Source organism: Stegodyphus dumicola, chromosome 11 (genome assembly GCF_044657685.1).
Source record: "Stegodyphus dumicola isolate Sdum_Otavi_A_Nest chromosome 11, ASM4465768v1".
NCBI classification, from domain to species: Eukaryota; Metazoa; Arthropoda; class Arachnida; order Araneae; family Eresidae; genus Stegodyphus; species Stegodyphus dumicola.
In genome coordinates, this window is record NC_140778.1 from 73,019,348 (window position 1) to 73,046,524 (window position 27,177).

General features: G+C 32.3%; 1 protein-coding gene across 2 annotated transcripts; it reads left to right on the forward strand.

The window, feature by feature from the left end:
- Nucleotides 1-10,334: 10,334 nt before the first annotated feature.
- Nucleotides 10,335-26,608, forward strand: LOC118189666 (uncharacterized). Of its 2 annotated transcripts, XR_015044009.1 has the most exons (3): nucleotides 11,140-11,768; nucleotides 12,057-12,167; nucleotides 23,985-26,608. XR_015044009.1 is itself a non-coding variant. In XM_035360326.2 (2 exons), exon 2 carries the CDS (start codon nucleotides 12,093-12,095, stop codon nucleotides 13,827-13,829), a length of 1,737 nt encoding a protein of 578 aa, XP_035216217.2. In that variant the 5' UTR covers nucleotides 10,335-11,768; nucleotides 12,057-12,092; the 3' UTR covers nucleotides 13,830-15,726. The 2 variants fall into 2 exon arrangements, 1 of the variants encoding a protein (XP_035216217.2); XM_035360326.2 differs by lacking the exon at nucleotides 23,985-26,608 and having other exon boundaries at nucleotides 10,335-11,768; nucleotides 12,057-15,726.
- Nucleotides 26,609-27,177: the final 569 nt, after the last annotated feature.

Consider the following 27,177-nt stretch of genomic DNA (forward strand, 5'->3'; position numbering starts at 1 on the left):
AATCTTGTTCCGCTCTTGAAATTAAGATATTCAGTTACCAAATCTTAGCTCGCTGAATAATTTACTTAAAAGAACATATTTGGTATATTATTAAGTACATATCGTTCATTCAAAAAACGAAATCTTTTCAGAAAATAACATCCGTTTTAAAAATTAAGTAAATTTCAGCATAAATGTGCCTTAAAAGTTTAAATTTTGAAATCTCCTTAATATTATTTAACTAGAGTTTCTCTAAAAGCAAGTTTAAAAGTCACATCAAGTTAAGTTGATTAAATTTGGCAGAAATAATAAAACATATATTTTTCATATTAATTATTCAAATATTATGCTAAATATCTTAAATTATAGGTAATATTTAAGTAAAAAGAAATTATTTAAAATAATTATTATCTGCATGTAAATGCATTTCTAATTTATGACAAAAACATGGAAAATCAGAAATAATATCAAATGCAATCGAACTATAAGCATTGCCTTTCAAATGTTTCAGCAATCTCACAGAAGGAATGAATATTGCACCAGATATTTTTAATATGGATTTTATTAATAGCAGTTTAACCAATCTGCATTGAAATTCAGATGATAATAAATGACCCAGAGATTTAGGTAACTTAGATAAAACAGGAATAATAATAATAAAAGAAGAGCGGGTAAATTTTAAAATCAAGTTTTTTCAAAATAAGAGTCTTTTAGGAAAGAAAACTTTTAAGATAGTATTCGCACCTGTACCCTGCGGCATTCAAACGGCATCACGGAGAAGCTATTATAGTCATTTGCAACTTTCTTGACAACTCGCATCTACAGGTACTAATATTTATTGTAGTAATCCATCTTACTTACAGTCGGAACCCTTGATCTAGTATTCAGGGAGGGGAAAGAAATAACAAAAGCAGTAGCTGACATTTTTCAGAGGTTTAGGGTTATTTTCTCGACATTTTAAGGGAAGCTCGGTCCAAAATTAGTGACAGTTTTAAAGGTATTTGTAGAAAATAGCTCGACAGGCTAAGGGTTAAATAGATAAGCGAGAGTTCCTACTAGAAACAATTTGTTCTGTCTTGTTTTGATTTTCGAGTCGAGGGGGAGAACTCTCAGAGCTCTGAAAAAAATTTCTGAGTGGTTGAGTAGTGAAAAAAGAACTTTTTGTTAATTTTTCTTATGTCTTTAGACATAAGAAAAATTAACTTTACCTTCCCTATTTTGGTTCGAATCAGGTCTCAACATGTTTCAACATGCTTCTAAAGCAGATTTCCAAGAGATGACTCATTGTTTTTCTAGGAATTCTATTTTTAGAAAGGATGAGTCATGATCTATTTTTAGAAAGGGTAAGACATCATCCTAAACAAAAAAGTATTTCTAAAAATAGATTTCTAAGAAAAGAATGAGTCATCTCTTTTTAGGAAATCGGCTTTAGAAGCATGTTGAAACATATTGAGACCTGATTCGAACCAAAAAAGGGGAGGTAAAGTTAATTTTTATTATGTCTAAAGACATAATAAAAATTAACAAAACTTTTTTTTTTTTTTTTTTTTTACAACTTAGACACTCAGAAATTTTTTTCAGAGCTCTGAGAGTTCTCCCCCCTCGACTCGAAAATCAAAACAAGACAGATCCAAATTGTTTCTAGAAGGAATTCACACTTATCTATTTAAACCATTCGCGTTTCGACTTCCAATCAGTCTGTGCTGTGGATTTGACCTGGATACACACTGCTCTTTCCTGGAAAGATCCATTATGAAGGTATGCGAATATTTTTCGCAGCTGTTAGAATTTTTTTCCCAGCCGAATCGATCGATGAGACATCCCTCTATTTTTAAGAATGGACTCTCTGTTATCTATGGAAGTCTTTCCCGTTTCACTTCCGTGCAGTTCGTGCTGTGGACTCACCTGGATATCAATTTTCTGCCCTTCTTCTGGAAATTGTTATAGCTCGTTTGAATCCTCGTAGCGTTTTTGCGTAGCTTTGGAAAGCAAATCTGAAAAAATGTTTTTGTTGGCCGCCTTCCGAGTTTCGCTTTAGCCATACCAGGGTGATTTGAGAAAACTCGAACAAGATCTCTCAACACGATCTTCCTCGAGTTTTCAAAGAGAGGGGGGTTGTATGGTAACAACATTAGGAACTAAAAACATTTTTAATAATACAGTTTCACTCTATAAACAGAAAATCTGACAATATTTCACTCGGAAATGTTTAGAAGCATACTTTAAACAACGACTTGAGAAATGAAAGTTGGACATGCCTTTCTATCCAGACGAAAATTATTTCTATCCAGATTGCCATGAAAATTATTTCTATCCAGACGAAAGCGGGAATAGATTTCAAAAAGCATTTTCAACCTAGAGCAATGTCAGCTCTCGGGACAGACTCAGAATTTTCTTCTGAGCTCTGAGAAATTTTTCCCAGCCGACTCGATCGATAAGACATCACTCCATTTTTTAAGAATAGACTTTCCATTATTTAATGAAACATTCTGCGTTTAGCTGCAGTTCAGTCCCTGCTGTGGACCCACCGGGACACACGTTTCCCTGATCTGAAAAGAATTTGTATCAAGAGAGATTCCTTCTACGCTTTTCTCGTTTCATTTCATATTTGTGACAGTTTGTTTATCCTATTTCTTTCAATCTCTATCGTGGAGGTTGGATACTGAGCCATCATCAGGCGCCAGTATTTTTTATTCAACTCTCATGGTCTGTTTATCCTGATGGATCTAGCTAGACCTCTTACAGCAAAGCTAAGAATTGTTTTTGTTTACATTTTTTTCAAAGTTCGATTTAGTTATACCACGGTGGTTAGAAAAAAAGAAAAAACTCAACCTTCATCGAGTGTTAAAAAAATAGGTTTATTTTAAATTAAAACCTCCAACTTGGATCATGGTTTCCTCATAACATACAATTTTGAAATTGGGATGATCCTTTCACATTGTTAACGGAAAGAAAAAAATTTCTCTAGCTCGTCTCTCATACATCTGATCTCGTGGAAACGGAAGTGGATCTCACGATCTGCCCTCCCCCTCCCACCTTAACGGTCAACGTAAAAGGAGGGACCTGTACAACTGAAAGGATTTGAGTCCAGACCGTTTCGCTTGAGACCTATTTCAGGGAGTTAAAAAAAATAAATTATCTATGAGAGATTTTTTTTCTCTGAGCTCAGAAAATAAAAACCAATCTCAAAACATGTCTCTGGTATCCTTTAGAAATAGGTAATCAATAGAAGCATTTTGGTTTAGATTCTCGTTTCTGATCTGTGAAGGGCTTTAAAGGGACAGTTTTGAAATCACAGCGTAAAGAGGGGGCAAGCCGAACAGAAATCCTTTTGCCCCATTTCAGCGACTACGAGACGTTGGAAAAGATATCCAAAAGTGAGAAAACTAAACATCAAACATATGTTTTAAAATAATGATGCGTTTGAGGGGAAGCCGGGAAAATCCTTTCAACTCTCTCTACATACAGATATTTTCTACACTCCTATTTAAGAAGGGGAATCAGACCTAAAGAGTATAGTGAAACATATGAATCATGGCCCGGTATGACAATAACATTAGGAACAAAAAATAGTTTTTATAAATCTATTACATCTTACAATGCTCTACTAGACAATGTTTAAAAGAATAGTTTGAGTAAAATATTTATAAAAGACTTACCTTTCATGAAGACCATGTCTATCCAGACGAAAACAGGAATAGATTTCGGAAAAGCATTCTCATCTTAAAACTCTCGGGACGCAAATGATACTTCCTTTTTGTTTTCCAATTTCAATAGACGACATCCTTAAACAATTCCATTGGAATCTCCTTCTTTGACAAAGTGCTTCGAAATACGAAAAGAAACATCCAACTCAGCAAAGGTTTAGAAGTTGTCAACAATTCCTAAAAGAATTTTCTCTTAAAAAACATCATGGGTCCAGATTGAGTAGAGACGTGTCGCCTCTTCAACAGCCAGCACGGATCTGCATTGAAACGCGGAATGCTTTTATAAATAAGCAAGCAATTGACATCCAACTCATCTAAGGTTCAGAAGTTGTAAACAATTCCTAAAAGAATTTCCTCTGAAGAGCATCCTGGATCCAGATTGAGTAGAGAGAGAGAGAGAGATGTGTTGCCTCTTCAACAGCCCGCACGGATCTGCACTGAAACGCGGAATGTTTTTATAGATAAGCGAGGAATTCAAAGTGAAAGTAAAAGCCAAATCGTCTTGGCTGTCGACTGGGAAAGAATTCTCAGAGCTCAGAAAAAAATTCCGAGTCGCTGAGTTGTTAAAAAAAATAAATAAATAAACTTTTTGTTATTTTTTATAATGTATTTAGACATTATAAAAATTAACTACATACTCTTTTTGTTTAGGATGATGTCTCACCCTTTCTAAAAATAGATCATTACTCATCCTTTCTAAAAATTGAATTCCAAGAAAAACAATGAGTTATGGTCTATTTTTAGAAAGGTGAGTCATCATTCCCAGACAAAAGGGGAAAAGTTTTTTTTTTAAACAACTCAGCTACTCTGAATTTTTTTCTGAGCTCTGAGAATTCTTTCCCACTCGACAGCCAAGTCGATTTGGTTTTTACTTTCGGTTTCACTTCCTCGCTTATCTATAAAAATATTCCACGTTTCTGTTCAGAACAGTGCTGGCTCTCGAAGATGCAACATGCTTTCTCTCTCTACCTCATCTGGAGCCCCAGGATGTTCTTTCTCAAGAAAAGGAATTCTTTGGGAATGTTTTGCAATTTTTGAATTTTACACGAGTTTGATATTTCTTTTCATATTTCGAAGCAATTTGTCAAAGAAGTGTAAGATGTAATGAACGGGACATTTTGACGAATAAGCTAAACTATTTTCGAGTCTCACGAAAGCTCATTCATCTCGAATCATTTCGTGCTCTTAAACCTCGATAGATGGAGAACCAACCTTTTATTTCTCATCTCAAACCTTGATGGTTGGCGCAGCTATTTTGTTTCCCATCCAATGAAGACTTTCTGAAAAGACCGTCGTGTTCTTTCTCTCTACGCGAGCCAAGATGGGACGCAGCGACCGTTTGTTTTTTCTCTGCACGCAAACCTGGATCGTTTGATCAGTCATTTCGTGTCGCATCTCACCCAGATAGGTCATGTTGTATTTTTTTTCCTACACCTAGACAAATTTGACGTGAGCCACCCTTTTATTTTCCCATCGAACTAAGATGGATGAATGAGACCATTGTGTTCTTTCTCTCTTCGAGAGCCAAGATGGGGCGTAGCGAGCGTTTGTTTTTTTCTCTGAGCGCAAACCTGGATCACTTGAGCAGCCATTTTGTTTTTCAGCTCACTCAGATAGGTCGTGTTGTATTTTTTCCGACACCTAGCCGAATTTGACATGAGCCCTCCTTTTGTTTCCCCCATCCAACTATGATGGATGAGTGAGATGATTTTGTTCTTTCTCTCTCTCTCTCTTCGCGAGCCAAGATGGGGTGTAGCGACTGCTTTTTTTTTCTCTGCTCTTAAACCTTGATCGCTTGAGCAGCCATTTTGTTTCCCAGCTCACTCAGATAGGTAGTGTTTTTTTTCGACACCTAGCCAGGATGGAGGAGAGCCATCCTTTGGTGTTCTGATGGAACCAAGATTGACACGAGCCCCCATTTTGTTTCTCAACGGAGTAATTTTTGAATAAGTAAATTTTCCGAATGGGTACCGGTGTTCGAATTCTTTTGTGACCGACTGTACGAGTTCAAAAGTTCCTTTTTACTCTCCTCTGAAATACGAAATTGCCCCCCTTCTATATTCCTTTCCTTCACATCTAAGCTTGATTTTTCGCCCATCGGTGCAGAAAGACTTAGCGGTTGCAAAACAAGACATCTGTCTACTAGTGCTGTAGAAGTAACGAGAAATTGTGTACCCGTATGTATTCGTTACTCGGTGAACCAGTACTCGTTACTATCGTATCGTTACTCGTTACTTTCGGTAAAATCGATCGGTATCCGTATACTGAGCCTATTTTATCGGTCTACGGCCCTAAAAAGGGCTTTGAAGCGTCGCATTGTATTGAATCACGTGAGCTATTCTAGTTTTCCGTCGCCTTTTTTTGGGTAGAAATAATTCACTTTATTTTGGCTATTATTTTTTGGTGCACTGGATATGATTCATTATTAAATTTTCTATTGCTGTCAGGGCTTAGTTTCTAAAGTCAGAAGGGCCTACGAAAGGCCGTCAGGAAAAAATAAAATAAAAAATAAAGAAAGAAAGGAAATAAATATTACAATAATAACATTAATTAGTAATTAAAATAACAAAAAAATTACCTATTAAAAAACTGAATAATTAAAATAACAAAAAATAGTGATTAAAATAATGAATAATTAAAGTAACATAATAATTAGCAACTGAAATATAAAATACTTATAAGTACAATTTAATAAAAATGTAAAAACAAATAAAAATTAAAATAATTTTTAAATTTATGATGACTAATTAAATAATAAAGTAAAATACCAGATCTTGTCTTATTGGCTTAGTATCGTTTCGTCCTTTCTCATTTAATCCCCAGCTCGAAAAAGTGTTATTTCGTTCGCTGCCTTCCCCCACCAATTCCCTCTTTCCCGTTTCATCCGCTGTTTGAAAAATAGGTGTTTACTTTACGATAATGCGAACGTCTGTTTACTTCAATTAAAATGTTTTAGAAGAGATGACTGTTTCTACTTCGACTTAGCTTTTGATTTTTTAATATTATTTAATATTTTATGCAGACAAATTATGTTGAGCAGAATAATGAATTTCAGACGTGTTCAAAAGGTGTGTATCTGAATATAATAACATTTTTGTTGTATAGTATCCATTTTTTTAATTTCACACATTTCTAAAGCAACAGAAGTACGTTATCACTATTTTGGCACACACATCAAAAACATGTATAATTAAGATTAATGTTACATTCCTTATTAAAAGTAATGGGTCCTTATTAAATGCAACCATTCATGCTTTTAGAGGATTTTACATGTGGTGGTCTTAAAAAGATGATGTTCACTACCAATGTTTGTTTATGTTCCCAAAAATAGAGATCTCTTAAAAGGTGACCTCTTAGAGATGTCGTAAATAGATGATTTGCTATAATTATTTTCCGATAGATAATGGAATTAATGTAATTTAATGTCAATAACTCGAGGAAGCAAGTTTAAATACGGTGCAACAAAAATACAGAAGTATTTTAAATGACGAAAATATTCATATTTTGTCAATGTCAAATTTAAAAAAGAATTAGTTTTGGGCAAATTATGAAATCTAACTTTTAATGTCGTCTTCTGGTTTCTATATTTATATTTGGAAAACCTTTATCCTCGTTATGAAAAAGAAAAATACAAGAAGTTTGAGTCCTGTAGGACAAAGATTGACCAGGAAATTTAGTTTCAAAATTTGCAATGTTTGATGCCATTTGTAACTTGCCTTTGGGTATCGCTTAATTGAGTTAGAATAATTCGAGGAAATAAGTTTAAATGAAGTGCAGAAAAAATAAGCATAATTTAAATAGTCGTAGAAGGAAGTCATGCGGAATCCATATCAAATTTTCACTTTTTCATAATGACCATAAAACTTTCCCAAATACAAATACAGAAAGTATTTGTATTTGGGAAAGTATTGGTTCGATCTCATTTATTTTCATTGGTTCTCATCTATTTGGGATTTGTATTGAGTTCGATCTCAGGCAAACGGGTTGGCTTCATAAGCGTTTCGTGGTTTTTTTTCCCCGTACCAGCTTACAAGCCAGCTTACCACGTACCATACGAGCCAGCTTTCCTAAGAAAGTGCTCTACGAAGGCATTTTTCCTTTTAGGCACATAGCCCCAGTGTGTTTTGTCATAATCAACTAAACCAAATCATTTAAGAAATATATCAGTTGATCACTGCTCAGTATACATCTGTTGTTTCCTTATAAAAACACTTTGTAAAGACGTTTCCACTATTTTGCTAATAATTCTGGAAGGCTCATAGAGTCCGAAATTATGTTACACTAACATCCGAAATTATGTTACACTAGCTAACAGAGAACTTAAGTCTGCTTAATACAACAAAAATCTGCTTGACTTGCTTTCGTGTCTTTGGGAAACGTAAGTATATGCAGAAATAAATATTAAAATCTATCACGTATATTTGTAAGGATGTAAAGCATACTGTTTTGATTCACGATAATGATAAATATGCATTATGTTACGACAGTTTTAAAAGATCACAAATAACTATACATATGCTAGACTTCTAACAAAATTTCTGTTACAATATGAACATGCATTTATTATTATATGAGTCGTAAAACGGCCCACCAGCGGCCGAGCGGTAAAGTCGCTGAACACTGTTAGTTCGGTCTGAGGTTCGAATCCCGTGAACGGTCCTACTACATGGGTGTTTTCGTGGTTTTCCCCATGTGTAACGTGTATACGAGCCAGTTTCCCTTAGAAAGTCCTCCACGAAGGCATCCCCCATTAGGCAGATAGCCATAGTGTGCCTTGCCGTAATTAAGTGCACCCATACACACATGAGTCGTAAAATTCAGTATTCGTCATTTTTAGATTCTAGGTATATAACAAATTTTTTTTTTAAATTTTCGTTTTGTTTTTAAAAATTAATTCTTTTTATAGCTTTTCTTCAATTTATAAATGAATAGGAGTTTAAATTTTGATTTATATATAATATGATATAAATTCATCATTCATTAATAATATTTTATGTATAACAAAAAAATTATCATTAATGTTCCAAATTTTAATTTTTTTAATGATTTGTCTTACATTTGTTGTACATTTGTTGAATGCATAGCTAAATATTTCAATTATACACAATAAAGGTTATGCAGAAAACAATTCAGCTGGCATGATAGCTAATTGCGAAAGAAAAATTAGAGTCTTATTGCTCTTAACTCTTAGTACAAGCAGCCATTTTTAAATTGACGTTAAAATAAATTTATTCTATGGTCTATTAGAAAATATTTATACTGAATCATTTATTGACGACTTCTAAAAGGTCGCTTTCTGAAAGAAACCTGTATTTTTGAGAGCATAAACATACGTTGATATTGAACATCACGTTTTTAAGATGCTAGAGCAAATGCACAGAGCTCCAAAAATCCTCTAAAAGCACAGACGGTCACGTTTTAAAAGGCTAACTACTTTTAATAAAGCTTGTATATTAATGTTCATTATACATTTCTCACATTTTTACTTTCTTTCAAAACAACGATGCTGTGGTTCAATTGCTTTAGAACTATGTGAAACTAATAAAATGGGCCCTATGTTATAAAAACCTAATTATATTCAGATACACACCTTTTGAACATGTTTGAAATCTATTATTCTAATCAGAATACTTTGTCTACAGAAAACATTGAATCAATATTAGAAATCAAAAGCTAAGTGAGATTAAAGTAGGAAGAGTCACATCGTCTAACCCATTTTAATTCAAGTAAACATGTCCTTACTTTATCGTGAACACCCGTTTTTTAAACAGCGAATGAAAAGAAAAAAAAGAGCCCACCAGAGCTCGAGCGGTAAAGTCGCTGAGCACTAATAGTTCGGTCCGGGGCTCAATTCCCGGCTAACGGCTAGCTGCACGGGCGTTTTCATTGTTATTCCCGTGTGTAACTTGCATATGAGTCAGTTCCCTTTAAAAAATCCTACACGAAGGCTTCCCTCCCCGTAGGCAATAGCCGTAGTGTGCTTTGCTGTAACCGAATAAACCGAAACCGAAAAAAAAAAGAAAAAAAAAAAAAAAAAAAAAGGAATTGGTGATGGAAGGCAGCTACGAAACGTCGCTTTAGAAGAATGGGCTACATAACCAAATTTCTATCTATACTCTGGTAAACAGTATATTATTTGCTCATCAAAAGCCTAAATTTAGCTTATGCTCGGCTTAGTTCTTAAATTGCAATTTTAGCCACAGCCCCCAAACAAGACGATGTTTGGTATTTTATTTCATTACTTAGTTATTCATTAATTAAATTTTCATTTGTCTTTAAATTTTTATTGAATTATAATAATAATTTAATATTCTAGTTGCTAATTATTTTATTATTGTAATACTTATTTTATTTATTTTTATTTATTTATTTATTTATTCATCTTTCCTGATTGCCTTCCATAGAGCTCCAGCACTTCTAATTTTAAAAATTAAGTTCTGACTACAACCAATGATTGCGAAAATAAAAGTCAAGTAACTTATTTAGTAATAATTAAATAAAATAAAAGCCAAAGCTTTTATTTTCGCCTTACTTGGCTTTTATTATATATATATATCAAGCAAAGTATGTGTGTGTGTGTAATTTACATTTAATTATAATTTATTTGATATATATATACATATTTACGTTTGGTAGTATTACCGATTGCAATAAAAAGGGAGGTGCACATCTAGATGTTATCACGGACCCATATACAAAATTTCAACGTTCTATAACTAACCGTTTTTGAGTTATGCAAAATGCATATATACGTACTTACACATCACGAAAAAAATCCCTTTCAAGTATCAACTTAAAGTCATAATCATTAGTCATAAGTATCAGCTTAGAGTAAATGGGATTACATTTAACAATAAGTTTTTTTGAAAAAAAAAAAAAAAAAAAAAAAGAGAGAGAGAGAGAGTCTTTCATTGTGTTCGTACGTACAGGCGTCAGCCCAAAAAATAATTCACATGGATTCCGTAATCGTCAAAAACGGATATTTCCGTTAAAATATGATACCCAAACGTTTTCTCGATTACAATAATTACTACCATTTTATTTGATACAAGGAAGTAAAGAACCTATATTAACCTACATATTCTTATATAAACAATACCTAAGTGCAGTATATAAATATTTCAAATCAATAAAATCTGACTATGGCACGCTCAAGGGAAAAAAAAAAAAAAAAAAAAGATGAGTTATCTAAATTTTCAAATTACAAACATAAATAGCAATAGTAAAAAGCAAATACAAAATAACGCTTCACGCTATCAAAATTGCTCATTTTCTTAAATATCAACAACTAAATAGTATTTCAACTAAAACACATAATGTAAACAAGAGTTTGCCCGATGCCCAAAAAAATTCAAAATTATCTATGAAAAATATGAGCGCATTGTGATGCAACCGTATCATTCGTATTCGAACAGCAACCGCATCATTCGTATTCGCATAGAAACCGCATCATTTGTACTCGAACAAACCGCATCGTACGACAGATGCGAGTAACGAACAGATGCGAGTAACGAAATGAATTTGTGAGTACCGAATCGGTACTTCGAGTCAACCGATGTACCCGTTACTCAGTAACGAATACATGCCGTTTGCTCCAGCTCTAGTGTCTACTTTGTCAACGCTTTTAATTTGAGCAGTTTGTATGTCTATATCTGGAATTGTCTATATCTGGTCTAAATCAATTCTGGAACCCATAACTTCCAGGGGTAATTCTACGGTGGAAGCAGTATTACTAGGCACTCCATTGCAATCGTTATCCGTAGGGTTAGCATCCGCATGATTGTTTTTGTCCATGAGGTTATCAGAATCGCCGTTAGGCAAAGGAACTTCGGCTGTCTGGCTCATAGCGAGCACCTTCATCCACAAAGGATCAGGACCGAATGACCCGTACAAATTTCGCATTTCCTGTACATAATTGTGAAGACTCCGAAAATGGCAGACAGTCCTTAGGTGTTAAGCTAAACACGACACTTTTGACCTCGCACGTGATGTATATTTTTGACCAACAAATTTTCCTGCCGAGTTGAAATTTAGTCGCCCCCCGGTCTGTCCATGAAATATGACGCCACCCTCGAATGAGAAGTAATTTAAAAAATTTTAATGATATTTTTATTTATTTATTTATTTATTTATTTTTTTATATGTGGCAATGGGCAATGTTCTGTATATTATGAATTAGTTTTGAGATGTAGCTTTGGTTTGGCTTCAGATGTAAAGATTAATAAATCTGAATTTAAGTGAAAGATTCGAATCTTCGTTTAGAGTTTGATGCATGCCTCAATTCCGGGCAGGAAAATGTTTGTGATTGGACTGTACTGTATTATTTCCTCTATTTTTTATTTATTTATTTATTTTTTTTTGGAACATTAGCAGTCAAACAGGAGAGAAACCTCCTATATATGAAGCATGCAAGAAGTCATAGAAAGTCATTTAAAGAGGAATATGATTATTCAGACAGGAGAGAAACACCATATGTGTGAAGTAAGCAAGAAATTATTTACTCAAAAAAGTGCTTTAAACATGTATATGTTTGTTCACACAGGAGAGAAAACTCATATGTGTGATGTATGTAAGAAATCATTTAATCAAAAAAGTTCTTTAAACGTGCATATGCGCGTTCACACAGGAGAGAAACCTCATGTGTGTGAAGTATGTAAGAAATCGTTTAATCACAAAAGTGCTTTAAATGTGCATATGCGCATTCACACGGGAGAGAAACCACATATGTGTGAAGTTTGTAAGAAGACGTTTAGTAAAAAGTGTAGTTTAAACAACCATATGCTTATTCAGACAGGAGAGAAATTTTATATGTGTGAAATATGTAAGAAATCATTTAGTGAAAAAAGTCATTTAAATGCACATTTTCTTATTCATACAGGAGAGAAGTTTTATATGTGCGAAATATGTAAGAAATCATTTAATGTAAAAAGTAATTTAAATGCTCATTTGCTTATTCACACAGGAGAGAAACCACATATGTGTGAAGTTTGTAAGAAGACATTTAGTAAAAAGGGTAGTTTAAACAACCATATGCTTATTCACACAGGAGAGAAGCCTCATATGTGTGAAGTATGTAAGAAATCATTTAATATAAAAAGTAATTTAAATGCACATATGGCTATTCACACAGGAGAGAAACCACATCTCTGTGACGTATGTAAGAAATCATTTAATCGCAAAAGTACTTTAAGTGTGCATATGCGCGTTCACACAGGAAAGGAACCACATCTCTGTGAAGTATGTAAGAAAGCATTTAATCACAAAAGTGCTTTAAATAATCATATGTGCATTCACACAGGAGAGAAACCTCATATGTGTGAATTATGTAAGAAATCTTTTAATCTAAAAAGTGATTTAAATGCGCATATGCTGTTTCACACAGGAGAGAAACCTCATATGTGTGAATTATGTAAGAAATCTTTTAATCAAAAAAGTCATTTAAATGCGCATTTGCTTATTCACACAGGAGAGAAACCTCATATGTGTGAAGTATGTAAGAAATCATTTAATATAAAAAGTAATCTAAATGCGCATATGCTTATTCATACAGGAGAGAAACCTCATGTGTGTGAAGTATGTAAGAAATCATTTAATATAAAAAGTAATTTAAATGCGCATATGCTTATTCATACAGGAGAGAAACCACATCTCTGTGAAGTATGTAAGGAATCATTTAATAAGAAAAGGGCTTTAAATGTGCATATGCACCTTCACACAGGAGAGAAACCTCATATGTGTGAAGTATGTAAGAAATCATTTAATATAAAAAGTAATTTAAATGCGCATATGCTTATTCATACAGGAGAGAAACCTCATATGTGTGAAGTATGTAAGAAATCATTTAATATAAAAAGTAATTTAAATGTGCATATGCTTATTCATACAGGAGAGAAACCACATCTCTGTGAAGTATGTAAGAAATCATTTAGTCACAAAAGTGCTTTAAATGTGCATATGCGCATTCACACAGGAGAGAAACCACATACGTGTGAAGTTTGTAAGAAAACGTTTAGCGAAAAAAGTAAGTTGAACAGGCATATACTTGTTCACACAGGAGAGAAACATTATGTTTGTGAAGTTTGTAAGAAATCATTTAATCTAAAAAGGATTTTAAATGTGCATATGCGTATTCACTCTTTATAGAAACCACATACATGTAAAGTTTGTAAGAAGATGTTTAGTGAAAAGGGTAGTTTAAACAACCATATGCTTATTCACACAAGAGATAAATTTCATATATGTGAGGTATGTAAGAACTTATTTAATATAAAAAGTTATTTAAAAGTGCATATGTGCATTCACACAGGAGAGAAACCACATATGTGTGAAGTATGTAAAAAAATCATTTCGTTAATTTTTGGATTATGGTAACATGGTGAAAATTTGGTGACTAACCCTGCTACAGTAACCTGCTAGTTGGTTTTTGGACGCCATTTTGTTTTCACGAAGAAAAGGTATTTTTTTTTTTTTTTTTTTATCAACATTTTTTTCCAACAATCTGCTAACCGAATTACGCTTAGGCTAGAACTTTTATGGAACAAAAGTGCTTAATCATGACCAAGATTAGGTGCGGAATTGGGAGAAAGTGCAGAATCGTCCACTGCTTGCCGCGTTTTTAAGAATTGCACATACACGGTATCCATCTACAAGTCGACCTATTTTGAATTTAAAAAAATCCCAAAATTGCACAAAAATGGCATTGCGAACTCTTGACTTTATCCATGTACACTGCTAAAGTCCTAGCTAGTAACATTTATCGCCTTACCAAAATGTCGCCAAACTACCTGTTACCATATTCCAAAGATTAGCCAATTATTTAATCAAAAAAATAATTTAAACGTGCATATGCGCATTTACACAGGAAAGAATTCTTATGTTTCTGAAGTAGGTAGGAAGATGTTTACTGAAATGGGTAATTTAAAGAAACATATGCTTATTCACACTGGAGAGAAAATCTGTGTTAGGGAGATAACATTATTCCATTTTCATAAAGAGTATTTAAATATGGATATCAACATAGGAAGCAAATATTATGATTGAGTATGTAAAATGTTATTTAGGGTGATGGAGAATTTCTCTCTTATCTATGCAGAAGAGAAATCTCCTGTCTTTTAAGCATCAACTAGGGGGAAAAAAAAATTCTGAACCTTACAATAAGCATTTAACTGTGCAGTTAGGAAACCTCATAATGTGAAGTCAAATCTGGATTTTTCTCATTAAATAGGAGAATTTAGATATGGCAAAAGAGGCATATCCGAATGGCATAAAAACTACTGATAACCCTGTGGGACATGCATAAATTCTGATTTGATGAAAATGAATTATAAACCATTCATTTGTTTCTACAAGATGAAATAGTTTTCAAGATATTTTTACCTGATAATTAGTATTCAGTATTTATATCTGTTGCATAATGACGTGTGTTAGCTAGATAAGAATTTCAAAAACTGAAACTGTAAAAGATGTATAATGTTTCATCCGATATATATATATATATATATATACTGTAAATTATATGTGTGTGGTGTTAAAATTGGCTGTTTCTGAATTTAATGCAGTTACGAATTACAGTTCTGCCAGAAATGTCATTCTTGTTCCCTGTCATGAAGAATGTATTAGTATTTCCTTTCGTGGTAAACCACTGTTGAACATTATGCCTATCCGACTCCAGTATCAAATATGTCAGTATATAACATTCACAAAGCCAGTGTAGAGTTCCAGAGCATTGTTAGAAAGGTGAAATGAAACATCAAACGTTTTCAGTCAAACCTTGGACATACCAAGTAGAACAATCCCATATGTCTAATGCATATAAAAAGAAGTTTGGGAAACATCATTTCTGTTCCGGTAAGAAATCTATATATACTGAGTATTTATTAAAAATACCGGAAGTTATGTGTATATATATATTTTTCCTTTTCGTGTAATGGTGAGAGAAAACTAATGTAATCAATTTTTATTTTAAGGTGAAATTTCTTTCCATTTTGTAAACTTGGGAATACTTTGTTTCTGAAAAATAAACAAAATAATTTAAGCAGTATGATGAAAAAATTTTACTTGAAAATATGAACACTGTTATAGCAGCTAAGGACAACACATGTACTTTAACTCTGAACATAGGTGTATCAGTTTGTCGAAAACTGTTTAGCAAATATCTAGAATAACTTCTATGATTGCTGAACAGCTCTCAGGTGGCAGTTCTTAAACCGTTTTCATTTATGACCCCTTTTGATTATCCCAGAGACTAAATATAAAATACAGATTAAAAAAACTGAAGACTTTCAGATTTTATATTGCGTTTAAAGGGACATTTTCCATTTACATAACACATCTTGCAAACATTTTGGCCACCGCCCCCTGTGAAAATATGTAAAATATCCTTAAAATTCCGGTGGACTGTCTTGCTTGGAGATAAAATGTTTTATTCTTTATGGTGTTGCCATTCCTCGATTTGTTAATCAAAAATTCATGCAGAGATAAAAATGTTTCATTCCATACAGTGCTGCCACTGCTTGCTTTGAAATCGTTGACTTTGTTAATCAAAAATTCCTAAGTTTTACAAAATATAAAATAGACAATAAAACTAATCCAAATTAGGGTTTCCAGGTTATATTATTCAGTTGGAGGACTACGTTATTAAAACTTTGATGGCTCTAGGTCCCTCTACGTTTTTTGAACAGTGTGAGAAACATGCATACATTCATGCAGATTTTTCATTATTTACTTTCTTTAGTACAGGTCGGTAATATCTGGTGGCAACAACCTGAAAAGTGATTCAATGCAAAATGCCGTTTAAGACTAATAACCATCTGAACTAATAAAAATAAATATTTTCTTATTGATCATTTATTTCATTGCTAAAAATATAAAAAAAATAGTTTTAGGATTTGCTTCAGATATAAAAAAATATATGAAAGGAAATCGTGTGGATGTGCTTAGTTTTTGCGCCAAAACAAATAAAATCTTAGCGCAATATTTGATGCTGCTGGACATAAAGCGCATTCAACATTTTTCAGCATATTTGCATGTAATATGCATTAAAGCTGAAAAATCATTTTATGTAAGTATGTGGTGCTAAATGGCAGAACATTCAGAAATTGTCTCTAATTCAGTTTTATCTGTAGTCCAGAATACTGTCAAGGATTTTTGTAGAAATGAAAGATTTAAATTTTAGTCCATCGAGAGTTTAGTATGTTCCTCTAGGTCTTTATATAGTAAATGTTTAATCTCATTCATGTCGCTCAAAGTATTCTTTTTAAATCCAAGCCATCTTTCATAAATTTCATAAAAAATATTTGCAAAACTGTGTTACTATGATTTTTAAGTTATCTGTAATAATTTTTGCAATTACTTTTTTTCAATAATAAAATTTTCAACAGTTGAAAACATTTTGAATGAATCATTTTCCATTCTAATCTTCTGATCAGTTTTATCATTTGAAGTACTTATATTGCTAAATTTTCCTCAAAGATACAAGTTAAAATTATTTATTATCTCAAAAGTATCTGACAAAAAACACAAGTTTGAGAGTCATAAGTCATTTAAAAAAAGCAGCAAGTTCAGATTATTGTCTAGATAAAAATACAATAATTATATCTTTTATTAATTATAATCTTAAGCTTTGCCTTCTTGACATTCATCTTACTTCTGCATATAATAACAAGTTTTGTATTTGGGTTCCATGTCTTTACATATATTAGACAATAAACATTTGTTCAAGGCATGGCTTTTACGGTACTATTCGGTTTTGAGTGCCATAAAAAATCTCCAAAGTATTGTTGATGCCAGTGCTGCCAAAAATTATTGTGGCAACCCTAATGCAAGAAAGGAAGTATAATAATAAATAACTAGCTAAGATTATTAGTGTTTTAATTTAGATGAAAAGTTGATTTCATATAATACTTTTTTATTATTATAATTTATATAAAAATGCTAAACATGACTGAATGGAAGCATAAGAGTAAATAACTATTTCAGATCATTATTATAATTTATATAACAATTGCTAAACATAAATGAATGGATGCCTGCATCGCTATTTCTCTACTGAGTTATCGATGAAGCATAATTTCATCTCATTGGTTGTTCAGACATAATTTTCTATCATGAGTGATGCCTTTTTGAAAAAATTCATGGTAAAGTCCAGAATCGCCCACTTGTTTGTTTGCCGCTTTTTACAAGGTAAAAACAATTCAATATTTGTCAATTTTTGTTTAATTTTTAAGTGAAAATAGGTCGATGTGTACATGGATACGGAATATATGCAATTCTTAAAAACGTGTCAAGCAGTGGGTGATTCTGCACTTTACCCAAAATTCTATTGCAGACTTTTCGTCATAGGCAACTCCCAAATTGTTAAATCCGTAGGATTTAAAAATTAAACTAGTATTTCAATGGCGTCTTAAGAAATATAGAACTACCGTAATTTCGCATGTATAGTCCGCAGACACGATTTTATATAAAAAAAAAATTTAAAAATTGTCAGATAGTCCACACCACCGGATAGTCCGCGGACTATAGGTTCGAAATTACGTTTTTTTAATACGGCAATATTCCCATGCTTTTTAAACACATCCTTTTGTTTGCGCAAATTTCTCACCGCTTTCTTGTCCACTTCAAAATAACGGAGTAAAATCCTAGTATACGGTGCAGCCTTGGCGCGACTTTGAAAATTATCGCCAACACCAAAAATTATCCAAAGAACGTATATATATATATATACTATACATGCATAGTATATATACTATATACATAGTATATACTATGTTTAACTATATATTTTCTTTGAATGACCCGTTAACTACTCATCGTATATGTCCCGTTTTCACTGCTCATCATAAAGTCGCCAAAAGTAGTCAAATCCCGTGTGCACCGGATACTAGGATTAAACCAATAACGGCCCGCTTCTCAATTTCCATCTTTTTCAGTTTTCTCAACTACCTCTCAGCAGTAAATCTCCGGCGATGTTTCATCAACGTTATCGAAGATGAAAGGCAAAATACGAAAACAAAATACTGTGCAACGTGCTATCCTCGTGATAAGTGGTAATGAAATGTGACCTTCGACCCCACTCACTCGGTGTTGCCAAACCAAGTTATAAGTAAACGAATCACGCTTTTTTTTCGTACTCCAGGTACTTGCGACTATGGCTCCTAAAAACCGAGCTGACGCATCAACTACTTTTCCCCCTCCCGGCAGTTGTGCTAAAGCAGTGCGAAGGATACTTCGCTTTTTTTATATTTGATCATCGGCAATTCACGACAGCGTGTTTTTTAAATTTTAACTGTGAACAACCAGCGTATTATCCGCACTGGTGGATAGTCCGCAGCTTCAAATATTCGCATTTTAAACACAGATAGTCCACGGACTATACGCGCGAAATTACGGTACATAAACTAACATAATCTGAAATCAGCGCGTACGCTAGATTTGGCATGCTGTTAAATGGGTACGTTTGCTAGATTTGGCACTTTTGCGCAAACATTTTCACTGCAATGTTTTTATGGTCATCAAAACGGAATAGTACCGTTTATACTTTTGTGCCTCTCGAAAGATCAGGCAATGTGTAAACGTTGCATGCTTATTTACAGCAGCTTTAACATGCAATTAAAAGCCAGTTTTTTGGCCGTTCATCACTTTTGTGTGTAATCTAGGGCAGTTTTTTCATTCTAAACGTTATGTTTAAGAAAATTTCTTGAACTTTGCAGTACATGGCTTCCCCTTACCCTTTAGTGTGTTCTTCCAAATGACAAGAAAATAATAATTCTTCATTGATCTACAAACAGCTATTTTGAAATCTCAATTGTTTCGTCCAGGTGAGTTGTACATTTGGGTTTTCTTTAAGCCTAGTATGAATTGCTTGAATTGATCTTTACTTGTTTTAGAAATTTTATTGGCAGTTTGTCAAAGGTATCTTCAACATTTCTTTGCCAAATTTACCATTTTAATATAGCAAATAATATGGGATCTTCTCCAATAGTGTGGCCAACCACTGGCGAGTGGTTTAGACTTCTGAATACTTGTTGTTTGACCTGGTTTGGATTTGATCCCAAAGGAATGCTTCGTGGTTGGTTTTTGTGTTTTTTTTCCATGTTAACGTGGATATGGACCAGTTTTCCTCAACAAGTCCTCCACTAAAGTATCCCACCTCTTAGACATAGCCATTGTGGCCTTGCTAGTTTTCAAATAACCTAACTTCTTCAATGGTGTATAACTTATTATTTTTAGCAAACAGATATAATAAACACATTGTATGGTGTGAGAAAATATTTTTTTTTTTTTTTGGCTAACCCTTTTTTTCTTGCACAACTAATATTGTGTTTCTTTATTTGAAAATTTTAACAGTTGTTCGAAATAAAACATATTTTAGGGTAACCCCTTGGCGATTGGCCAGCAAGGCTTAATTTCAAGATGGCCGTTACACAAAACCAACTGCCACTTACCTTATTTAGAAATTTCTACATCTTCTGTCTCTGGCACACAAAATTCTTTAACAGCATCCAAAAACTTTTCTCAAACGTTTTCCCTTTCTAACTTTATGCTTTACAAAGTGAGCATTTGAACCTTTCTTGCGATAAAGCCATCTTGAATTATCTTTACGGTCGACTATACACATTTCCTATATAAAAAACAGGACACTTATAATTCTGTTGAATTACATCCAACAAAGTTTCTTTTCTTCTGTCCTGAACCACTTCCACTCTCGTTTTATACCACCAAACACTCAGTTTACCACTGCCAGCCATTATGTGATGCAAAGCACGCAATACGCAATGCAGAAGTAAGCCCTTATGAATATTTTCCATCAGTCAAATTCACCTCAGTCACGCAACCCATCACGTCATAATAGGGTTTTCATGATATTCAAATAGTCTGGTTACCATAAATGAAAATCCAACTTGCTGATAATCCAAAGGGCACCCTAAAATATAGCCTAATGTAGACTTTTGTTTTTTTGTTTCTGGAAGTACAAGTAGCGTTATTATCATCATAGTAAAATTCCTATTAAATTTTGATGATTTCATACTGCCCACCTTGGCATGCCGCTATGGCACAAGATGTTATGTATTGCATGTTTGTGGCATATTTTGTTTCTAGAATTACTTATAAAAACTGTAATGTGATATCACTATTATGATGCTCTTGGTGGTATTTTTCAATATGTAAATATAATTTTCACCTCATTTTAGAATAATAAGAAATAACAATTTTATAGTACTGCAGAGAAAATGGAATATATTTCATTTCTTTTAAAATGAAGGGAATACAGTTAATGTTACTTTTGAGTTCATGTATATGAAATAAATTTTCACAGCTTCAAGGTTTTGCTTTCTGATCCAGTTGGGGATTACAACCCACGGTATAAGGAGAACTCTCAGAAAAGCAACATCATGGGTAGTAGTATTGGCAGTGTATCATAAGATACTGGACTCTGTTCAAATAGATTAGAGTAGTGATACAAATAATGGCTTATTTTTAAAGTTGCTTCTTTAATATAATTAAAAATTCATATGTAAACAAGAAATGCTCATTCAAAGCAAATCTAAATATTAAATTACCATCTCTAAAACATCATTCATTCATTTATTTGGACATTTAAATGTGAAACTTTCAGCTAAACTGTGTAAGTTAACACTGGTTAAATTTCTGCATTAATTGTAAAAGTTGTTTAATGAACATTGTCTTCAGTTTCCAAGTATGAATGAAATGGGGTTACTTTGAATACGTATTGTCTAGGAAATTGATACTGTCTAATTAACAGATACAAGACTGAGAAGAAAGATGATCAAACTGATTTGAAAACTCACATTTATTTTGGTTTGCCTTATACATAAACATATTCATTTTATTGTAACTCAGCATAACATTTATAATACCTAATCATGAAAATTATGTATCAATATTTATACTTTGAAAAATTGTTAGTTTAAATAATAGCTGAATTTTTATACAACTAAGATGTATATAATGCATTCGAATGAATTTTAATTTCAATTAATTAAAATGATTGTTTACATTAGCAAAATTCTAATTGCCAGAAACATGCATGAATTTATTTGATGGCTCTGTTAATGTTAGCTGAATGATTATTGTAGAATTGAGCTGGTGTAAACCTCGAGAATTGAAAAATTTTGATTTTTAACCCATAAACAACTTGCATTGCATTATTTTCAAAAGATATTTTTTATCTGTGTTTTTTTCTTAAATGATTTTGTAAATTCTAACTAAAGCTTCAGTATTGAGGGGAAAACATTTTTTCTCTCACATTAAAAATTTTCATAAAAATAAACAAACACATAGTGCAATTTTGCAAAATTTGTTTTTTAAATTTTCATTTTTTATAGAGGCCCATCAGGAATGCTTTGATAATGATATTTTAAGTTATAATTTCGGAATGACAAAAGATGTATCAGGTGAAATTGAGATTTTGTTGTCCAACAAATATTAAAATGTATCGAATTCATCAGAAAATGTTTAAAAGAAATTCTGAATAATCTAAAATTTTGCATGGAAAAATTGTTCACTTTATGATGTTTGTCAACAGAGAATCCATAAAAAAGGAAAAGTAGGTAGTAATTTTAGAAAAAATACATGATCTAGAGCTCTTTGATGTGTTTTTACAATTAATAATCAGAATCTTTTAGAACATATGACCCAAGAAAATACAAAATATACTAACCAGAAAAATCAACAAAATTGTCTTTCTGTATCCATGTCAAAGTGCTGTACTGGCTTTGCTTTCTGCTTTACAGTAGTAATGAATACTTTCTTCAAGAATAAACCAGCTGGTCTCTAGCTGAGGTATCAGTTGTCCATTAGTATGTGCAGCATTGGCAAATTCTACATATGCTAATATCAAGCAGAATTTGTGTTTAGGTGAAAATGATGCATTAAATAAAAGTATGAGATTTTTTCAAAACATCTATCGATGAATAAATATCTTATATTTTGGGTATTTGTGCAAAATGTTTTCTCAAAGAAAAACATGTTCATTGAGGTATAATATTTGGTAGTGTTCTTCTGCAGGGTATGTGTGTCATTTTAATATGCACTGAGGAAAATTTGCAAAAAAACTCGCTGATCTTGGACTGGGTGCAGATGCTGTAACACATCTTTTAAGTGTGGTGGAAGTTTCTTCAAATTATTTCATCTACTTCAACAATTACTTTGTATTGCTCTTTGTTCACTGTTGCATTGTCAGAATTCTAAGAACTGGGATTTCATGCCACTCGAATAACTCACGAGAACAAGTTAAAAAATTCTCTCATTGTACTTGTAAACAAAATCATAAAAGAAGACAATGCAGAACATATGGCGCAGTATTTGATAACAAACATGGCATTTGCAGTAGTTTGACGGAATGACAATTCCATAGTAATTATGGCAACTAACTTTGGTATAATTGATTCACATTCAGCAATCAAGAGATACTTCATTTTGCATTATAAATCATATTTAAATAAATAATAAGATGGGATATGTCATTTTGGATAATTCAGTATAATTTGATTTCAAATGAAAATGTTGAAAAATGTTACAATACAAAGTCCGCAATCCGGACTCGTCGGGGCTTCGGCGATTCTGGATTATAGATCATCAATTTAAATCTGGTAAGATAGCATACAGAAATTATACAATTAAAAATATGAAACTGTAATTTATGAAATAAAGAGCAATTATGATCTGAAGGGTATCGAAATTTACAAAAAAAATTACAAACTTAATAGTTATGTGTTTACTTTCGTAATCATTTCTTTCAATGTAAGTTGTTTAAGTTGCTTCGTTTTTTTGTGCTATTACTTTCTCTTTAATTCTATAAACAGACATAATTTCTTGTTCAGTTACAAAGTTCCTCTGTAAAGTTCCTGTCATTGCTGTATCGAGAATACCGAGTAACTTGTCAATCGAAATTTTGTCGTTTTCAATAACATTCTCTGTTACTTTCTTCACTATTGAAAGCATGCATAGGTAAACGCCTTCCTGGCTTTATGCGCATGGGTAGCGGAAGCACACATCAAACGCGCATGCGTAAGTTTGTGGCTTTTAGGTCCGGATTATAGATCATTCAGGATAATGGACGTCCGAATTACAGACTTTGTACTGTACTGAAAAAATGGTTTTTAATTAATTTAATGAGCATAATTTAAAATGTTATTCATCAGCCTTTCTTAAATGTTCTAATACATCTTTTCCTTATTCTACTTATTTTTAATCTATTAAGAAATCTTATTTTTAATCAATTTTCTAAAAACTAAGGTTCTTTGATAATTCTGGATATTTTCTTATTTGCATTTACAGTTTGTAAGAAATGGCATCATGATGATTAGTTTAAAGGAGTGTTGTGGAAATCAGCTGAAGTTTCACAAGAACAGATGCCAGTGTAACAAAAAACATTGAACTCATGTTACCCGAAACATTTGAAGATTAAATTTGAAAAGTCCATTTGCAAAGGCAACATCTTAAAATAAAATCCTTAGCTAAGTTACTCTTTCATGCAAATAATTTATTGCATAAAACATTTTAATGTGATTTCTTATGTCATTAAATAGGCACATGTATTGCTAAATGACCCTTGAATTCAAATGAACTGCTATATTTAGTACCTATTTATGATTTCTCAGTAGTGTGAATAAAAATACGTTTGTTTCAAACACTCATTTAACTGTGAATAACTAATTACAGGTACCACATTCGTGTCACTTATCGTTGTTATGGGTAAGAATTTTATCTTTAATGCATTTGTATAAGCAGATGATTTGCAAACATTGCATTGATGTAGTTTGTCTCTAGTGTGTGTAAACATTTTATTTAAATGATAAAAAATTATTTCTGTTTTCTGCAATTCCGTATTATAGATCATCAGTTTAAATCTGGTAAGATGGCATGCAGAAATTATAAAATTAAAAATATGAAACTGTAATTTATGAAATAGAGAGCAATTATGATATAAAGGGTAACAAAATTTACAAAAAAAAAAAAAAAAAAAAAAAAAAGCTTATTTATTTGTTTACTTTATTAAACATTTCCTTCAACGCGTGCATGCGTAAAGCATACATTACGCATAGTCAAAATTAGAATATTGCAACCAGAAAACTATTTGATGTGTATTTGTGATATTTATAATGACGAGGAATTTGATTTAAATCATATCAAAGACGGAGTACATCGAAATGAAACACTACATTTAGTAAGGAATTATAAGCCGAATAATATAAAAACATCTGCACTGAAGATAAGGATAGTGCTGACAGATCAACTTCCAGTTCATAGCGCGCCGCGACGGCCCCCCCTCCCCCTCCCACTGCAGAGCAACGTGAAATATATAAACAGATTTCGGAATGGTTAGAGAAGCAAAGGATATGCCTTTATCCATTTTTTTGCAGCAATTCCACTTTTTGTTTGGTGGATGTCGAAACATGCTTTCGTTTTGTAGATCCTTTGGCAGCTCCAGAATCGGAAATTCTTTTTGACGTAATCGAAAGTTCAAACTTACTTTTATAATATTGCTCTAACAGTCTGCAAAAAATAATAAGCTGGATCCAATTAGAAGATTAAGGAACAACGCAATCTGCAACATTAACTGAAATAGATAATTTTGGCTTAGCTTATACCGTCCGTTATACATTAAACATGCATGCTTAAACGTATTATGCGCATGTGTAAAGGTATGCGTTTACGCATGCACAGAAAGTTTGTAGTTTCGAGATCCGGATTATAGATGATTCCGTATTATGGATATCCCAATTAAAGACTTTGAGATATTGGTTGCGAAAGCATAAAACGCATGAAAATTTTCATTTGGATTAAATTTTAATATTTGGAGAACACAAAATACAGATTTTTACTATTATATTTAGCACATTTTTCTATTGATCATCTAAGGTGTACAAAAGATGAAAAAAGAGACCATGAATACTTTTGCACTAAAACTGTGCATAATTTAAGGTTCTGTTAGAACAACTTTCACTTCATTATCTCACCACCAAATGGCTGCACTGTGCAGGAAGCAGTTTATTCGCAGTTTCGAAGATGGCTTGCCTGCTAGTATGAATTGGTAGAAAAAATAATAATACATTATAAAATAATGATTTATTGGAAAGGACAAAATACTGGTTGATTGTAAATTTTGCAATCTAATTTGCAAAGCGCTTTTTTTTTTTTTTTTTTTTTTGGTAATTTTTGTAATTGTTTAAGTTCCTAATTTTTCATTCTTGTGTTTTTAACTGTAATTCAACTGTAACTTCGAATTGAAGAGAGAGTCTCTCTGTGAGATGAACCATGTGTTAACAGTATGTATGGAGTATGTGTAAATAAACTCTTGCATTATTTTTGCTGATTTATTTTACTGTAATGGAATCATTATTAATATTGATTTAATGACTAAGTTTATCTCTGTATATGGACATTTGATATCGCCAGGACATTGATAACAGGTACAGTTCTATGAACTACAGAAGGAGGTTTTTTTAATCAAAGTTATGATCTATTATCCCTTCCGCAGTTGAATTTCATGAGGACCATTTCATACGAACAAATTTTGATGTTTTGTGGGAGAGAACTTTATTGTCACAAAGGAAGTAAACAATGGTCACCATATTTGGACTAAGGAATGAGGGAGCTCTCTGGCTGCATGTTTTTGGAACAGTTCTTAGATTGTCTGCTAATTTGGCAAAATCTGAGAGTCATCAAATGCCATTTATTCGAAAATGTCTGTTCAGTGTGACGAGTTAGAATAGTGTCTCTTTGAAGAATGTGATTGACTTATCTATAATAAATTATTAACATGTATTAGCCTGCACTGTGAAAATTAGCATCTATATTTCATTATTTCTGTTAATTGGAAACAATTATTTTCTAGATATACCTTACATTAAAGTAATTCTAATACATTCTTAATATAAATATTTAATACATTAAAAATACACAGCTCTTTCTTGCTTCACATGCTTAGTTTAAAAGCATGTAAATATTCATGCATAGTTAAGAAAAATAAGCATTATTTAATAGCATGTAAGTCCCTGTTTTGCAGATTCAAAAAAGAACAGTCCTAAATTATTCAAAAATTTCATTTAAAAAAAAGAAATAAAAATAATAATAATTCAAAAGATTGAGTAACTTCATATTTTATCTTTTACATGTTAACGTAAATGTATCTATGAATTGCAAATTGAGCATGAATGTATGAATGACAGTAAATTTTAATACTCGCATGCACAGAATTAAATATGAACTCATTAAATAAATATCTTGCTTTTTTACATTTCTCATAAATTAAATATAAGTGATATAGCATACTATGCATCTTCACGTAGATTAATTAAATTAAATATTACAAAAATTATTTGAAATCACTCTAATCACTGTTGACTTCTTGATTTCTTAAACTAATTAAATTAATCAGTTTTTGTGAAAATGCATATTCTTCATACTGTGATTAAATTTAAGAGGGAAAATTTTAAAGTTTGTCCAGAGAATATAGTAGACATTTTGT

Excerpts from the sequence above, each read along its gene's own strand:
- LOC118189666 (XM_035360326.2), top strand. The coding sequence starts at position 12,093 with ATGCAAGAAGTCATAGAAAGTCATTTAAAGAGGAATATGATTATTCAG.